General features: G+C 43.4%; 2 protein-coding genes across 2 annotated transcripts; both read right to left on the reverse strand.

Moving 5' to 3' along the window:
• Positions 1-14,009: 14,009 nt before the first annotated feature.
• On the reverse strand, positions 14,010-15,629 carry TMSB4X (thymosin beta 4 X-linked). The gene is made up of 3 exons (XM_053970278.1): positions 15,550-15,629; positions 14,852-14,965; positions 14,010-14,474 (listed from the first exon to the last, which is right to left on the reverse strand). Exons 2-3 carry the CDS (start codon positions 14,949-14,951, stop codon positions 14,440-14,442), a joined length of 135 nt encoding a protein of 44 aa, XP_053826253.1. The 5' UTR covers positions 14,952-14,965; positions 15,550-15,629; the 3' UTR covers positions 14,010-14,439.
• LOC128803372 (atherin-like) lies at positions 15,581-16,274 on the reverse strand. The gene is made up of 2 exons (XM_053970277.1): positions 15,822-16,274; positions 15,581-15,653 (listed from the first exon to the last, which is right to left on the reverse strand). The coding sequence occupies exons 1-2, from the start codon at positions 16,170-16,172 to the stop codon at positions 15,642-15,644; spliced, it is 363 nt and encodes a 120-aa protein (XP_053826252.1). The 5' UTR covers positions 16,173-16,274; the 3' UTR covers positions 15,581-15,641.
• Between the last annotated feature and the right edge of the window lie 721 nt (positions 16,275-16,995).

Here is a 16,995-nt window from a genome sequence, read left to right on the forward strand (position 1 = left end):
AAGTTCCCTCAAAGGATGAAAGTCACAATACATAACATCTCCTAATGGCTCATTCTGGAGTACAATCCCCTTCACGTGGGACCACAGAAGCAGAGAAGTGTCACTGGCCACTTAAAAAGCAGTGAACTTCATTTGGAGGTAAGGATGCAAGCAGTAGCCCATATGGAGGTGAGTACAGGAGCATGGGAGAGATGGCAGCAGTTACATACAGCCTAGAGTAGTGGAAAAACTTAGACTGGTGTCTGTCTTTTAAAAGAAAATGTTTCTCACTGTTAACTGTATGGAGAGCTGCAGCTCTGTACTCACTGCTCTGCTCTGCCTAAGAGTTAGTCCTCCGACCTCAGCTAAATTAAATGCTTGAACCTCACCCAGCCATTCCAATAGTGTCACCCAAGATGCATCCTAGGGTCCCATTTCTAAAAATGCTACAAGGCAAACACAAAACAATACAATCAGTACATAAAAATGCAAAAATCATCATCACATCAATATTGATGAGCTCCATATCGGTTTACTACTTGAATAATACACTAAAAAAAAGTAATTGTTTTCAAACTACACAACTGTAGGCAGCAATGTCCATGAAATATATCCAGGTGTCTGAACAAAGGTATTGGGAAAAAGTACATTTGGAATGTCTCACAGACTTACATGGTTATCTTTGACAGACAATCTTTGCGGTGTTTATCAAGGTTCAGAGTCCATTAATGTGTTTCTGTTTGGGCACTCAGACTCACACACTGTCTTTACTAGACAATAAGAAAATTTTGAACTGAGCTGGACAAACATCTAGAAACAAAAAGCAATGAGTCTAAACACACTATTTCATACTTCTGCCACAAGTAATGGCCAGCAGTTGTACCACAGAAACAACCGTCATATCAGTGCTGCCCTGGTGGCAGTCCAAAAATAATTGTACCATGGCTAGGCATGACTCAAGAAAAAAGAATTACTTTTGTAGCTGGAAAGAACCAAAGGGCACCACATCCATCTGCTTGCCTTATGGCAGGCTCAGTTTGCTATTTATCGTGAGTGGCGCAGTTTGAATTCCAGCTCCTACAGCTCGCAGCTCCCGCCTTGCCCCCTGGCAGGGAGCTGAGCGCGAAGTCAGCCCAGGGCTGCGCTCCCCGCTCGGGCGGTCACCGCGTGTCACCGAGTCTTGCTGACTGCGTGGGAGTGGGACTCGAGGAGAAGCCGCTTCCCAGAGGGTGCAAATTACATGCTTAGCAGCCCAGAGAAGGTGCAAAGCACACCCAACCGCGCTGTTCTGGAGTCAGCCATGCTCCTTCCCAAAGGCTGCCCCCTCTCCTTCCCTGTGGAGCATGGCGGGAAGGGAGGGACATGGCAAACCTGGGAAGGAACAGTCTAAAGGCAAGGGAACAAATAGCTGCCGAAACTGGAATTAGCGTCTTGGTGGGAGGTTGAGAATAAATCTATCATACTTAGCCTCTCTTTCAGCTATTGCAGAGCAGGACATTACATCTAACAATGAACCCAGCAGGTACCATATAGGAACAATATGGCCTGTGGGAGCAGCCACTCTTGTTGCTCTTATAATTACTCTCTGTTGCTTCTTATAAGGATCCTTACATAGGTATACTCATTATTTATGCAAGACTAGAATCCCAGATTCTTCATCTTAACAATAGCCATAAGAACAAAATTCTTGCTGATTGTTTAGTACCTTCAGAGAACAAAGTAAGGAGGAAAGTGGAAACTCCCGTTCAGCTGACATGGAAAGATGCAATGGCACTGCAGGCACATTGGCTTCACATTGGGGTTTCCAGCTTCTGTTACTGCTGGACAGCCCCAGTCCTTCTCACCCTGCTTCCCTCTCACACCTGACAGAATCAATTCCTGGCCATTATGGAGATACCCATCTGTTTCTTCAGCTAATGAGAACATAACTGATAGGAAAGCTTCACCTAAAAACTCACCAAAAATAGGAATACATGGGCTAGTTTTTATCAGAAGTAACACAATGATGTTGTAAAGTAACTGGGAGTTTTGATAACTGTGAACAAATGGGAAAAGTAGAAGGAATCTAAGAATGCCCTATAATAAAAAAATAAACTGAGCATCTCATGAAGAGACAAAAATTTGCCTAGCTATACACTGAAAAAAAATCTATTGATTTTACCTACTATTGAAATCTCTTGAATTACCTACTGAATGAGGTGAGGTAATGTTTATCTCCCAAGCCACCATAATACCTACAGATCACACTGCACCTGAAAGACTGCGGTAGACTCCATAGGATCTGCTTTTTAAAATTTGTCCTGAGCCAAATTTTTAAGGGCACAGTCCTTTAAGGATGACTTCACAGAATAACTAGAGCTACTACCAAAAGAGGGGGTTTTCAATGCAACCATGTGTCCAAACAAACTGGATGCTTTGGCAGGTCTGTCTCCACCTGTGCATACTAATTGAATTCCAAAGCTGACATAAATGTAATGTAGAAGATAGAAGGTAGAAGATAGTCCAGGTACTCAGGCAGTTTACAGTCTAAACAAGAGAAGTGGCAGCATAATTAAGATTTTTTTTTTAAGAAATACCAGTTGTTGATGCTGTTAACACTCTGAACACATTTCCTAATTACAAGATGTGCACTACAGTCCCTTCCCTCAGTTTGTGTGGGTGCTCTGGGATCCTTCACCTTCAGTACTGGAGTCTGTCCTTACAGATTAACACAAAGGAGCAGAGTATGAAACACTGTAAATCAGGAAGCATATGGGAATAAACGCAAGGAATGAAAAACAAAGTAGGAGGAAAACTATATTCCTGAAGACAGTAGGGCTAGGCAAATGTTACATTTGGTAAATAAGGCTATATATTACCCTATAAATGCTTCACATAACTATGCATTCCATACTCAGAACTTTTAATACTCTGTGGAGATTACATACATGTGGTCTTAAATACAGCACTCACTCAACATATGAAATACCCCTGCTAAAATAATTGCAAAGGATCTAGGGGAAAAAGCCAAATAAAACAATTAGTTAGATCCTTTTGTATGGGAGATCAGCCATTCACATATTTTAATGTTCTTTCAAGCTATTGGAAGAAAATCAAGACAACAAGATGTTAATGACAGTAAAGAGACCTTGATATTTGGTTCATTTCATGGAGGATTTATGAGAGACATATGTGCTTTCCCTAAAGTGGACTAAGCTTCTATACTTTGACCCTGAACTCTAAAGTCATAATCAACCAAATAATCTCCATAAATTGCACTTTTCTTAAGAGGAAACAAGGCACTGCCCTGTCCCAAATTTTATCTTCTAAATGATGGAAATTCCAGCTAATATTTGCACCTGTTGAAATTATACCAAGAAAATAATTCAGAGAATACTGCATAAAAAGGTGTACATTTGTATGGTACAAGCTCCACTATTGCTCTAAAATGATTGAATGTTTACCTTTAAGGTAAACTAACCAGAAGACCTAGAAGAGGATAAGTGAGAAAATAGAGGCGAAAATGGAGGCTTTTAAGATAGCACTGAAAAAGGGCAGTTATTAATTTCCAACCCTGTGAATTTGTTGCTGAAATATGACTTTCTGCTGTGAAACAGCATCATTGGTCACAACTGAGAAAAGAATTAAAAAAATAATAATACCATTTCATTTAATTTTAATTTAAACCTCATATACCTGCTCTCTGAAGGTGGTAAAGTATGCATATTCTTGTCAATTTAGCTACTGACTGAGTTAAAGCTGTGGAATTTTTAAAAAATTGTCATTGTCTTAAGGGATGATACATGTATGATTGAATTGTCTGAAAAGCAAAGAAGGATCATAGTAGGACCTAGAGGAAATAGAGGGTGGCATCTTATGTGTCTTTTGTCTGACTTTTGTCTAGCTCCAGACAAACCTTGAAATATAAATTAAATTTTTCTCTAAGCAATGGTAGTGAAGCCTCAGGCTGCCTCCTTATTTTGGTGAGTGTATTGTGGGTTGCTGAGGGATGAGGAAGAAAAAAGGACTGCTTTTGAACAAGGACCAGTTTCCTCAATCTTGAGAGACAGGGATGGTGATGAGGAGTGCAGATGGTGGTTATTCCCACCAAAGGAACATTCTTTTGCTTCTGCTTGTAGAAAAGTCTGTCTGTGTAGGCACCTTTCTTTTCCTAAACAAATCTAGTAATATCATGCAGTAAATGATGTGTCAAGACATATAAATTTACAGTTCCTCCAAGCTCAATTTGCAGAGCCATGCATACTCTCAGTCCAGCTGAGTATTTGAAATGGAGCCTGCAAAAAAAAGGAGTGCAGTAACAGGCTTTTGTCATATGGGAATACACATCATCTCTATTAGGCTGGTTTGGTGATCTAACTTATGTAGAATTTAAAGACCAAAACTAGCAGACAAGTTCCCTTTTAATGTCAACAGAGATGTCTGAAGTAGCTAGCTGCATATCTCCTTGTTTATTGAGATAAAACTGAAGCATATTTTAACATAAAAAATATTTGTCAGCTGCGTCAAATACATAGTAACTCTTAAAATACTACCAAAAATGTTATATGCAAATTAAGAGACAGTTTTTGTCTATATATAAATATAACTTTTTGTATGTGCACAGTGTACACTAATAAATTGGATTCTGAAAGCTTACACTGGAAATATTGAGTGCACTATTGAGTGCTGTAATGTTTGAATGTTCAGAAGGGCAAAAGTGTGTTTGACCACCTTGCTGGAAATCCTGTTTTGCATATTAGGAAGAAAAGTCTGCGTGTGATATGCCCCTTCTAGGCAAGCAATAAACTGTGGATAAATTGTGCTGGATTTGTTATAATGGCCTCACTACTGTCGAATGCAAGAATAGTGGCTGAAGGCAGCAGACAGTCCATTACCAGACAGTCCATTACCAGATTAAAAATCTATACTCTGCATCTATGGAAGAAGCAATCTATAAGGGCCCACTAACATACATTCATATCACAAAGGATAATTTCTCAGACTTCATTACATTTGTTGAAAGAATTTAGTATATATGGCTGAAATTCAGCATGGTGTTATAAATAATTCATATTGGCAAAGACCAAAGTGCAGGCATTGGTCACATAATTAATTGATTTATCTGCACAGAGAACAACTGCCAAATCTTTGTTCACTGATGTGGTGTTTACTCCTGTGATTAGTCCTGCTGGTTACTGCTACCCTTTCTCAGCCTGGAGCACACCCACCCCATAAAGAGTCCTCCACACAGGAGTGGACAAGGGTGTAAACTGCTAGTGATTGCTTCATAATCATAAGCTTGTATTGCTTTGTTCTCTCTGGTGGCCGATTTACTTTTAAGGACAATAAAATTTTAGAAAGATACCATGTCTGAAGACACATGTGATTAAGATGCCTATAATACAGCACAGATCTAAGCTATATTACTTCTGTAAAAATATCAATAAAAAGGAATTGTAAAACATGCTAATACTCCAGTTTCCTATCTGCCTTTAATTCCACATGCAAATTTGCATACTGTGAAGGATGATGAGTGAGATGTTCTGTTCCAGGAGAATCAGTGCTCTGAGTAGATCCATCTTTGCTGTCTCTGGGCCAGCAGCAAGTAACAAAAATAACAAAGTTTTCAAGATCACTTACCAGAGCTGGGCATGAGGGGATGACCCTCTCCCCCTGCCCTCTTCTAAAGCGCTGCACAGAAGAAAGTTGCCAAGGGCCAGGCTCTTGCTGAGACTTGCTGCTACCCTGGACATATCCAGCTGAAGTCGTAGCTGCCCTTCCCATCACCTGAGGCTTCATTTTGTCACCTGTCCTGGGGTGGGCTCTCACAAAGCCCTGCAGAAACAGCAGTGGTCTTGGCTACTGAGCAAGACAGTGATCAGGGCAGGAAGGCCTTGACTGAACAGTAAAGCCTTTTTCTCTCAGCATTTGGGAGCACACTCCATTTGGAATTTTCATTTGTTTGTGTGTGTGTGTGTGTGTGCACTGTAAACAAAAGGTTCTCACATTCATTCAGGCCAGTTTTGCATTGAGCTGAATCCTGACCAAGTGCAAAGCTGTCTCCTCTCCCAGCTGACTCTAAAGAGAAGCAGCAATGACTCACTGGTCTTCACACGGAGATTTCACACGTTTGCCTTAGCATATATGCCAGTTCCACTACATACAGCCTGTTTAGCTTCGGCACTGCTGACTAGAAGGATGCACAGCACCTCCACATCCCTGCTGTGCAAGATAAGCATACGGTACTGATGGGAAATGTAATTGATTTTACTGGCACAGCCTGTCCTGCAGCTCACAGGCAGCAATCTCAAATAATTTAAAGGGATCAGTAATCTGCTATTAAATTGCAGCTATTAATACGTGATATTGCTTTTTCAAACACCCTGGTGAACTATTTGCAATGGCTTCCTTTCTTTCTTTGTAACTTCAGCCTCCTTCTTTCTTTCTCCTTCCATTTATATCCTTCAAATATACTTATCTGAGCACTCCTGAAGGATGACATGTAGAAAAAAAAGCTATACCAAGACATAATTACACTGGCATAGCTAACAGAAAAGACCTAGATGTTTCAAATGTCAGTAGATCTGAAGATGTGTGGGCAGGATTTACAACACTGGTATGTTGCCACTGGTAACTGACTGCATTTTTAACCTTCCCACTGCTGGCTAGCAGTGTGAAAAAGGATAAGTCTCAGAATTTAGCACTAGAAATAAACAAGCTCATTACAACTCTCTAAAATGTATTGTTTTGAAGCTGAGGCAAACAAGAGGAAGGATTGTATGAAGGTTAGAGAGGCGCTCTTTCTTCCTAATAGGCAGACTACACAGCACCAACCCTTCCAGGCTGCTGGCACGCAGCTGTTTCCTCTGCTGGATCAGCCGTGAGGACCAGTTTTGGTCACTCCATACAGATAGGAAAGGAAAGAGTGATGCTTTTGCTGGCAGTATTTTAAAGGCACAGCCATCTCAGGCAAAAGATACTTGATAGAGTTCCACTGTCAAAAATTGGCAGAAGTTTCCTGCTGAGACCGAGCAATTTGGAGACGGCAAACAATCTGACAGACTATTAGACCATATAGCGGAGTCAGACATATGATCTGAAGCAGGGAGTACTTGCTGACAGGAGTGTTACACCCATGATTTTGGTTTGATAAGTGAGGACCAAGGAGAAGACCAAACTTCTTGGGCACATATTGGTGGTGTTATTGGGGTGCTTATCTAGATGGAGGAGAACAAATTTAGGGCAGGAATCCATGAAAAAATAGAATAAGTGAAAGAAGACAGTGAGAAGAAAAAGCCTTGAGATATGTGATTGCACTTCATATGTTGTGCAAAGACGGGGGATACTCCCATTCCTTCTGAGAAGTGCTCATTGCAACAGAGTCCAGGCCAGGAGGCCCCATACAAGCTAGTATAAACTGGGGAGAGTTTATGCTATATGGGACTAAAGCTATGCTATTGTCCTTAATTAGACACTCAAATAAAAAACAGCCTCATATCTAGAAAACTCACTGAAATGAAGGCAACCACACCTGCTCAGCATCTTGGCATTTCATAGGGACTTCACTTCAGCAAGGAGGGAAATTTCACTGGAAGGTGTGAGCATTCAACTACTCCATTACTGTTAACCCTAAATGTGCATTTTGAAGTCTTTTAGGCAAACAAATTAAAAACTGTGTGAAACCATTCCTGGTCTCAAAACACTACTTGCTGTTTTTGAGAGCAAACTGTAGATGTCACAGCATTGCCTTTGCTAAAAACAAGCTCTGAGCCTATCAGCTCAACAATTCCAGCTGAGAATGATATAGAAGAGACCGTGCTCTACTCGTGATGCACTGCATGTGATTTAACAGCTCTTCCATTTAAAGACCTCTAGGAGAATGCCAGTCTGTTCCTAGTTTTAACCTTTAAAATGAAGCAAGGACTTCAAGAGTGACTTTGGCATTTCTCAGTGTAACCCACACCTCCTACATGCATGAGGGATGACTTTACAAGCAAAGCACCAGGGAAGTAAACATGTATGAATATGTATAGTCTATGGACCCCTGTAAAGGGATGCATGTCTCCCAGAATTTCACCTCTATTCCTCTTGGCATCATTCTAACTCCTCATGTTGAGAAGTGGTGGCATTTTTAGCCTCATTAATTTTCAGGGCTTCCCCTTCCCCCCTCCACTTAATGCTGGCAAGTCAGCTACCACGAGTAAAGCAGGCAGCAGATTTTTCTGTGTGTCTCAGAGTGGTAATTAAAGTTGCTAAAAAAAATTAAAAAATTAAAGAAACGTGAAATTTTTCCCAGGAGCAATGTTCTCTGCATGATCCAAGCATCAGCTGCTTTTGTAGTTGCAAGCTATGGAGATGAGATTGTCTGTGATCCATCTGTCCTGCCCCAACATGTCAGAGTTATGGGGTATAGCTGAGCTGCTAGGAGATTTCTTATTCCTCATTCATTCTGAAACAATACAGTGGGAGCAAAATAATTGATGCCTTCACCAACTCAATTTCTTCGTTTTTTTGCTACTGCTGGGGAATAATAATTTTTGTATAAAGCTCATCTTTTATTGCTTTCTTGTGAAAGTCAGTTTATTATGCCCTCTATGATAACTTTTCACGGGACCTTCTAGCCTTGGTGTAATGTAAGGACAAGATTTTTTGAAGAGGTAGGCATCAGGCCCCCCATAAGCCAAAGCCTTCGTGCAGATTGCAGTATCCTTAATCTAGTAATCCATTTCTTTAAGTAATGGATTTACATTTGAGCTGTTTGCCCCGTTCTTTGGATGCAAAGCCATCACTGGGCCAGGACCAAAAGGTTATGGCTGGTTTGCATTCCAGCCTAGTACTAGTAGGGCTTAAGCATTTTGTGTTACTGCTCTGTGTGTCTGAAACTTTGTGACTGAAGTGATGGAAAACTGAATTGAAATGTTAAAATAAAAAAGTCTCTGCTGCCCTGGGGAGTGCTCTGGGGCTGCCCCTGGGGCCCACCCTGTGATACTGCCAGCAATGCACACCACAGGATGACACTGTGGGTGACCTGCCAACAGGTCTCCCTTCATAGGAACCCAAAATGGTGTGAGTAAACCTGCTGTGAGCCTGGAGGGTGCTCAGCATGCTGAAGATTGTTTCCACTTTGGCAGTGTGAATGCTCAGGGCCATGTCCACTTTTCTGTCTGAGGATGTCACTCTGCAATGGCCTCTTTTCCCCCACTACTGGTTCTCACATTAAACATCAAGAAAAATGTGCAGTACAAAGAATGGACTTTTTTATTCACACTGCACAGGGAGTCAGTGGCATGTCTCATTGTCCAGTTTAGGTGGAAGGATGAAGAATATCCTTCTGTTGGCTCAATTTTCTTGTACAGACCACATGATAAAGAGCAGGTGAGATGAACTAAGTTGCATGAAAAATTAATCCAGCCACTAATTTTTCTGATTATTATGTGGCTCCAAAATTGTCTAAATTATCTTACATCAAAATCTAGCTGAGCAGAAGGCTTCAAAAATAAATTCCAAAACTTCAAGTGATGGTTGAAGAAGTATTTATCTAATTCAAAACATTTTAAAATGCTATACCTGCTATGAACCATATCATATATAGTTATACATCAGATGGAAAGGAAGAACCATTATAAAAAATTAAGCATAAAGTAATATCTATGGAAATGTGCAAAATACATTAGGTAACATTTGAACCATCTGAGAATCTGAATTTCATACTTTTGGTCTATAGAGTAGATTTCAGCAAGTTCATTTGACTTATTTTAGAGACCTGAACTTACTGCAGTAGTTTCACACCACTAGAAGATACTAGGAATACCTAGATTGCTCATGGCAGATATTACAGAACACACAAATGCATTCCTCTTCTTGGTTTATTGTGTGTTGGTGGGAGTTGTTTCAATTTTTGGGGATTTTCTTTCCATTTTCAAACATATCTCAAAGTGCAGTACGTTACTCAATATTTGACGATAACATGCAAGCAAAGAGCACTGCAAGTGTCTGTTCATGGAATCTGCAGCGTCTAAAAATCACATGAGATTTTTTCCAGGCCCAAATTTCAAGCCCATGACCACATGCCAAAGATAAAATTATGAGAATTACAATAGTGGGAAAAATTTTCTTCATCACTGAGGAGCCTTTGGTCAATATAATGTTTTTTTTTTTTTTTTTAAGACAATGTTTTGATGGGGAACGTGGTGAATATTTGGGGACTATTCAAATGCTGGAAATGTTTTTAAGTTGAGTAAATCCACTCACTCAGTTCCAAAATATCGCTGAAAGGAAAATCTGTGTTAGGCAAAAAAAAAAAAAAAAATCTAGAGCTATCAGAAAACCTGAGGTCAGAGGAATTGGAAATTTAAAAAACCTCATATTTAGTCATCTCACTATGCCATTCTTTGCATATTATGGACTGAAACTAAGGCTCTGCTTAGCCATCAGCAGCCACTTACTGTGAGGGAGCAGCGGTTGCAGAACCTCCAACTTGCCAATTTCCATAACATTGCATGAATCTTGTCATGCCTGACAGTTTTCATAAAGCCCAAGCTCCATGAGACTGAAAAATCTCCTGAGAACTCCAGTTTTTGATTACAAGGAGAAAAAGCAACATTGTAATCCTCATGACTGTAGAAACAGGAGAAAAAAAATATCTTTGCTCTGCTCCCCGTATGCTAAAAGCTCATTAACCCAGAGGCAAATTAAGCATCTCTGAGAACCCACCATGTTTAATTTTTATTTTTCTCTCTCTAAACAGGAAGAAGAGGAAGTCTGAGAGGTTCTGATATTTTTAAAACCTGGTAAAAGCAATACTGGAATTCTGGTTATTAACCTCAGCTGAAAATAGAGAGAAAAATAGACTCCTGTCATTAAGCCACAGAATTTTGAAACAGGTGTATGGTAAAGCGCAAAGTGTTTTTTTTTTTTTAATCACCATATCACAGGGACACTAGCAAATGAAACTGCATACAAATAATGAATAAATGTTGTCTGCAATTCCTTTTCTCTGAATTAACAAAATAGCCCATTTTTTTAGAATTTGATTGCCTTGCCTGTTTGAATTGAAAATGTACAAAGCTGGTGCATCACAGGATCTCACAGAGGGACAAGACTGACATAGGTTGCTTTGCATAGTCATCCTACTGTATATCAGCAAATAAGCAAGAGCTGCATTTTTTATTTCTTCATTTTAGTATCAGCCCAGTGGAACTATTGTACTGAACACTGTATCATGTGCTCATTGTGTTTTATATGATGCTTGGAGTAGCACAGGGTTCCTTATTAATAAAATTCTGCTATGCAGCAGATGTGTGTGGCAGCCATATATGATCATAATACACAATAGGAACTGCTCATTTCTACACTGTTTCTAGGGAAGTAAAGGGTTACTAGGGGAAGTGGTGTTTTATCACACATTCAACATTGCACAAAAATAGCCTAGAAGACCAAAATGCTTACATTGAAGTCTCCACATTTCTGTAATTAATACCACAATGATCTATTTTGGATACTGTTAGCATATGCTTTCTGTCCAATATATGTATAGTTAATGATATCTGGGAGCATGCATGAAAGGGATAGAAAATCTTCTGAGAAATACTGAGAAAGGAAGAATTTGCTTCAGTACTGGAGGGCAGAGCTTCTCACCACATCACCTCGGCAGAGCTGCCTCTCGGCTGGGGGTGGGGAGGCAGCAACACCAGACACCATAAGTCTCATAGGGCTGGCAGACTGTGCCTGCACAGAGTATGAGATCAAAACCCATATGTTTCTCTTTCTAATGACCCTTTTTCATAACCATGTTTTGGGCTGTATTTTTTTTTCTAATTAATTTGTGGCTGATTAAAGTTTCTAGACTGACAACTGAAGAGACTGATTTTACTAACAGCACTCAACAACCAGTCCAGACACAGTCCTGAGTATTACAATCGAATCCAAGCCTTCATGTTTCACATCATCAATTGCATTGCCATGAAATAGATGTAACATGTGACCACCTCAGTACTGCCTATGCAAAGCATGGCAAAGACCTGCCACATTTTTCTTTGAATGTATGAAAAGAGCTGAACGAGGAGCAAAGCAGGGGGATGATAGACTCTAGTCAGTAATCCCTGAATTTGACCTGAAAGTTTTTCTTCACAGTTGATTTTGTAATTTTGTTCAGTCCTTGATGGCAGAATCAGAGCTAGAGCAGTAGGAGTGGCTTAGTGCTTTATCTCCTGAAAACAGATCTGAGCTTCACCACCTGGAGCTGCAGTTGGTGGTACCCTTTGACCAGCACTGATCACTATGGACATGCAGTTCTGAAGTCATAGGCCTCATTACTCATTACATTTTTGCTGAACTGTGCTGTATTACAGCATGCACTTTCATTGACTTACATGCATGTGTATACCTCATGCTTTGCCTCCCTCAGAAATACCTAGCTGTTTTTTCCCATAGATAAATCCACACTAAGCAAGTGTTTGCTTCTATTCCCCTGCACACGTGCAGCTCATACTGTACACTTCTGCACCAATTGGTGTCACATCCCATGTTACCTGATAAGGATCAGTAGCTGGGAGTTATTAATTGACTTTTCAGAAACTCAGCTTGTAAGTTTCCCATCTTTCCCATTATACATGGGGAATAAAATCAGAGCTTAAACAAGTACAAGAAATGGTTCATTTCCTTCCCGAACTCATCACCTTAAATTACTGTGAAGGTCCTTATATGACACCAGGACTTCCCAAGTCTTCCCATGGACTGCATCAAAAAATCTCAAGCCTGAACCAAGATTCTCATCAAACACTCAATTCTGCAAGTCTTCTACTCCTGGGAGGCTGGGGATTGTGCCCACAAGCATGTGGCACCCCTCTGCCTCCCATCTTCTCCAGAAGCACAGACATCCACCAAATCTCCAAGGAGAGGAGCCCCACTGCCCTCAGTGGTGTAAAACCAAGGACAGCTTATTGTTGCAGTGAGATGCTACCAGGAAGCAGTGATAGGATGAAACCCCAAATCTACGTGACCCCACCAAGTCAGCATCCTGTGCAAAACTCAAGCTTCCCCAGAGGGACTAATTTTGCTTTATAGGAACTGGCTGAAATTAATGCAGCCTCAGATCCCTAAGATAAAACTAAGGCACTGCAGAAGCATGCTCACCACCCTCCTACAGGTTATCTGACAGCATTTTTGTTTCCCAGAATGTTCATTACTCACTCCATTTTGATGAAATTCATGACTACTAAAGTCAACTCCTACTGATCTCCCTGGATCACAGGTTTTACCCGCAGTCATTTGAAGAAAAATAACCAAAAAACTGTCCCAGGCCTGAAAGAATTGCTGTAAACCAGCAATGGAGTGTGGCTATTTGCATGCCACATTTATTAGGATCTTGATTTTTTAAATTACTACAAATGTTTTTGTCGCCAGATAGTCCATTTTGATTTTTTAAGAAGACTGTAGCTTTATAAACTTTGAAACCAGTTCTTAGGATCAAGGAGACTGTTACAAGATGTTGTTCAAAACATGAGCAACATAGTAGCAAAATTATTATATCCATGGGACACCAACCACCAAATGCTTTACAAAACTAAAAAGCTTATGTTCAATCTTGGACTTAAAATTCAAGTTACAGCTTCCTTTAAATACCATATCAAAATAACAAGCCTTAATTATTAAACAAACTAATTAGAGGTTTATACAACCGAGGCTGAGTCTCTGAAACAGTACAGAATGGGTCTTAATAAAAGAGCTATGCTATGGGTGGGGCAAAGCAATAAACGCAGCCCATTTTTTTTTTGCCTTTATCAATCTCTATATAAAAGAAATACTTAAAGGAATATACTCACATGGTGGCAAATTATAAGATATGCAATTTTTTACTGAAATCTGTCTAAAAACTAGCTTCGAGGATCACAAGTTTATGTATGGGTGAGCACACATATTGAAAAAAATGAGAATGGTGACTGATGTTTGAGGCATCTCCAAAGGTTTTATAGTATCCTGTGTCTCAGTACCGGCTCTTATGCTTCTTATCCATTGATACAGTTCTCCAAATAGAGGACATAAATACCATCCAGGTTTTAAAACATTTTATTTGCATATTAAAAAAATTGTGCATTCCAATAATTAAAATCATTTGAACAAAAAAAAAAAAAAAAATGGCACTCGATTAACTGCATTTTACAGCTCGCAGGACCTTGATACAGCTTTGCATTTATTCGTGTGTTACTCTAGTTTACTGTAGTCCCACCCAAGTTCTTCTTTCACCAACATGCAAGCTCTTTCATGCCACCAGGACCAAAGCCAGACAGGCAGAGGGAAAGGCAGCGCCTTCATTCAGTGTCAGTAGTTCTCTCTATTCTTTTGATGTGAAAGGGGCAGTACAGTCATTTTAAACTTTATCCAACCTCTTTGCATCTTACAAAGTTAAACAGCTAAAAGAAGTAAAATAAGAAGGCAATGCTTGTGGAATGTACAGTGCATAATTTGGGAGGGCAGATTTCATTACGATTCACCCGCTTGCTTCTCCTGTTCAATTGCTAAAAGGGGGAAAAAAACAGAAAAGGAGAAAACCAAATGAAAATCGAGAACCTGAAATGCATTCACATGACAATTGTTATAAACTACTAAAATAAATGTATATTTTTAGATACAGATCAAAACAGGGTGTAGATAATTACAAATTAAGCGCTGCTAGGCGGTGGGTTCAGGTTTTCGCTGTCTAGCACAGATATAGCCGTGTATCCTCCCTCCACCCTACGCCCGCCGCACCCCCGGCTCCCGCCTGCCGCCCCTCTTTGTCTCCTCCCGCCTCCCCCCCTTCATCCTTTCCTTCCTCCCTCCCTCCCTGCCCGTCTCCCTCCTTCCCTGCCTGACTCCCTCCCTCCCTCCGCGCCTGCTCCTCCCTGCCACTCACTTTCTTTTGAAGGCAGCGGATTTTTCTCTTGCGTCTCTGTCTTCTTCAATTTGGACTTGTCAAATTTCTCGATCTCAGCCATGTCTGGTTTGTCGGACATGTTGGCAGGTGGCTCTGCGCACGGAGGGGAAGAGCCCGTTACCCCCGGCGAGGGCTGCCCGGCCCCCCCGGCGCCCCTGCGGAGCCGCGCCCGCCGCACCCAACGCGGGGACCCGCGGGAGCCGCACGCTCAAGCTCGCTGCAAGTTAAACGCTTCACCCCCGATATATTTAAAAATAATACTAATTTTTAGGAAGCGTCTGTATAATCCAACATCCCAAGCGTTGCGGTTCGCCGCCAGCCTCCACCGGGGGCAGGTCCCACTATCTGCGTGCTGCGGAGTACAATAGGGGGGACGCACCCGGCGCTGACCGCGTTTTTAACTCGTTAAGAGAAAAGTAATTTAAAAATATAGCCCTGTGACGGCAACAAAGCCGCCTTGCGCTTCGCACACCACCGCCCTGCAGCAGCGCGCCCTCAAACAATACCCCCACGCGGACAATAGCCCCCTCCCTTCCTCCTTGCCTCCCTCCCACCCCCCCGGACAAAAGCCCCCGCGCCCTGCCCTGCCCGTGGCCCCCCCCGGCAGGGGTGCCGGGTTCATGCTGCCCGTGCTGAGGGACCCGGGGGGGGATGGCTGGGGGTGCGGCGGGACCCACCGGTGTCGCCGCGCGGTGATGCTCACTCCCGCCGCTCGCTGCTGCCGCCGCTCCACACGCCAGTATAAAAGGCGCTCGCTGGCGGGGCGGTTTTATCCCCGCGCCTATGCAAATGAGAGGTGATGTCACCAGATTTTGCCGCTTTCCGCGTTTTTTTCTCTCTTTTCTTCTTTCCCCTCCTTGCTTCCTCCCCCTCCCTTCTTCGCCCAGCCCTCGTCCTCCCGGCGCACACGCGTACACGCACACAAAGCTACACACACACACGCACGTACAGACACAGACACGCTCAGAGACACAAGCACGGCTTTCAACTCGGCTTGTAGCCGAGCATCGCCCCAGACTCCTTGGTCCCTGCCCCGGCCCCGGCCGACGGGAGACAGCCCCAGGACGGGCCAGGGGGGGCGGCCACTGGCCCTGGCTCCCGGGCCCCCGTCCCGGGGCTGCGGCGTGTCCGGGGTGGGCCGGGCCGGGGGCTGAGACCAGGACAGAGGCAGGGACCGGGGCCAGGGCAGGGGCAGCCGCCGGCCGCCTCCCGCGGCAGCAGAGGGCTGTGCTTGGCTGGAGCCGGGCGGTGGCTGTGCTCCACGTCCCTGCGTGACGCTCTCCTGGTTGAGCAATATCATCTCGCTGATAACGTTACTCAAATGTCGGCATTTAGAAGGAATAGCCGAAACCCTCGTCCCTTCAGAGCTCCGGGAGCTGTCGCCGGCGCGCCCCCCAACCCCCCGCTGCCTTTGCATCCCGATGCAGGGACAGCAAAATCCCATTGCTGATGTCGCTGCAACCCTGCTGCAGCGGAAGAAGGGAACCACCCCACAACGCCCCCCGGCCAGGCTTTGGTGCCGGGCCAGCAGACAATGGCTCTGGCCAGATGCCGCCGGGCCCTGCCTCCCCCCAGTCCCGCTCCCGCGCAGCGGGGCGGCCCCGGCCTGGCACCGCCCGCCCGGCCCAGTCTGCCTGTGCCCGGAGGGAAAGAGGGCTGGGACCAGGGCTGGGGCCGAGGACGGGGCTGCTTGGGCCCTCGGCTGCGCCAGGGCTGCTGCCTGCCCCCGCTGCGATGTTCCAGATGTGCTCAGCGGCTCCCTCAGCTTGGGGGTCTCAAATAGGCAGCCCCGAGCAGGAATCGCTGCCAGCCGCAGCATCATCTGGCTTGGTGGGCAGCTGCTGTAGGGGAGGGGGCAGAAGCAAGGAGTGTATGGGACGCGTGATTCGTGTTTCTGCAAATACGGCATTGGGAAGTAACTGAAGTATTCACGTGAAAGAGCCGAGAGACGCCGGGGGGGAGTATGTGTGCGTGTGCGTGTGGCTGACTGACAGGGAGACGGGGAAATCTCTGCGCCTTTGTCTGGCAGCAGCCCTGCACGGGAGCAAAGGCACGCTCGCTTTCGAGGTCTGAGGGGGTACAGGAGCAGGCAGGTGGGAATTCATTTAATTTCTGCTCCTTCT

The sequence above is a fragment of the Vidua macroura genome, chromosome 2 (genome assembly GCF_024509145.1).
Source record: "Vidua macroura isolate BioBank_ID:100142 chromosome 2, ASM2450914v1, whole genome shotgun sequence".
Taxonomy (NCBI): Eukaryota; Metazoa; Chordata; class Aves; order Passeriformes; family Viduidae; genus Vidua; species Vidua macroura.

Excerpts from the sequence above, each read along its gene's own strand:
- TMSB4X (XM_053970278.1), bottom strand. The coding sequence starts at position 14,951 with ATGTCCGACAAACCAGACATGGCTGAGATCGAGAAATTTGACAAGTCC. Across the intron at positions 14,475-14,851 it reads TCCGCTGCCTTCAAAAGAAA|CAATTGAACAGGAGAAGCAA; the intron begins GTGAGTGGCAGG and ends TCCCCCTTTTAG.
- LOC128803372 (XM_053970277.1), bottom strand. The coding sequence starts at position 16,172 with ATGATATTGCTCAACCAGGAGAGCGTCACGCAGGGACGTGGAGCACAG.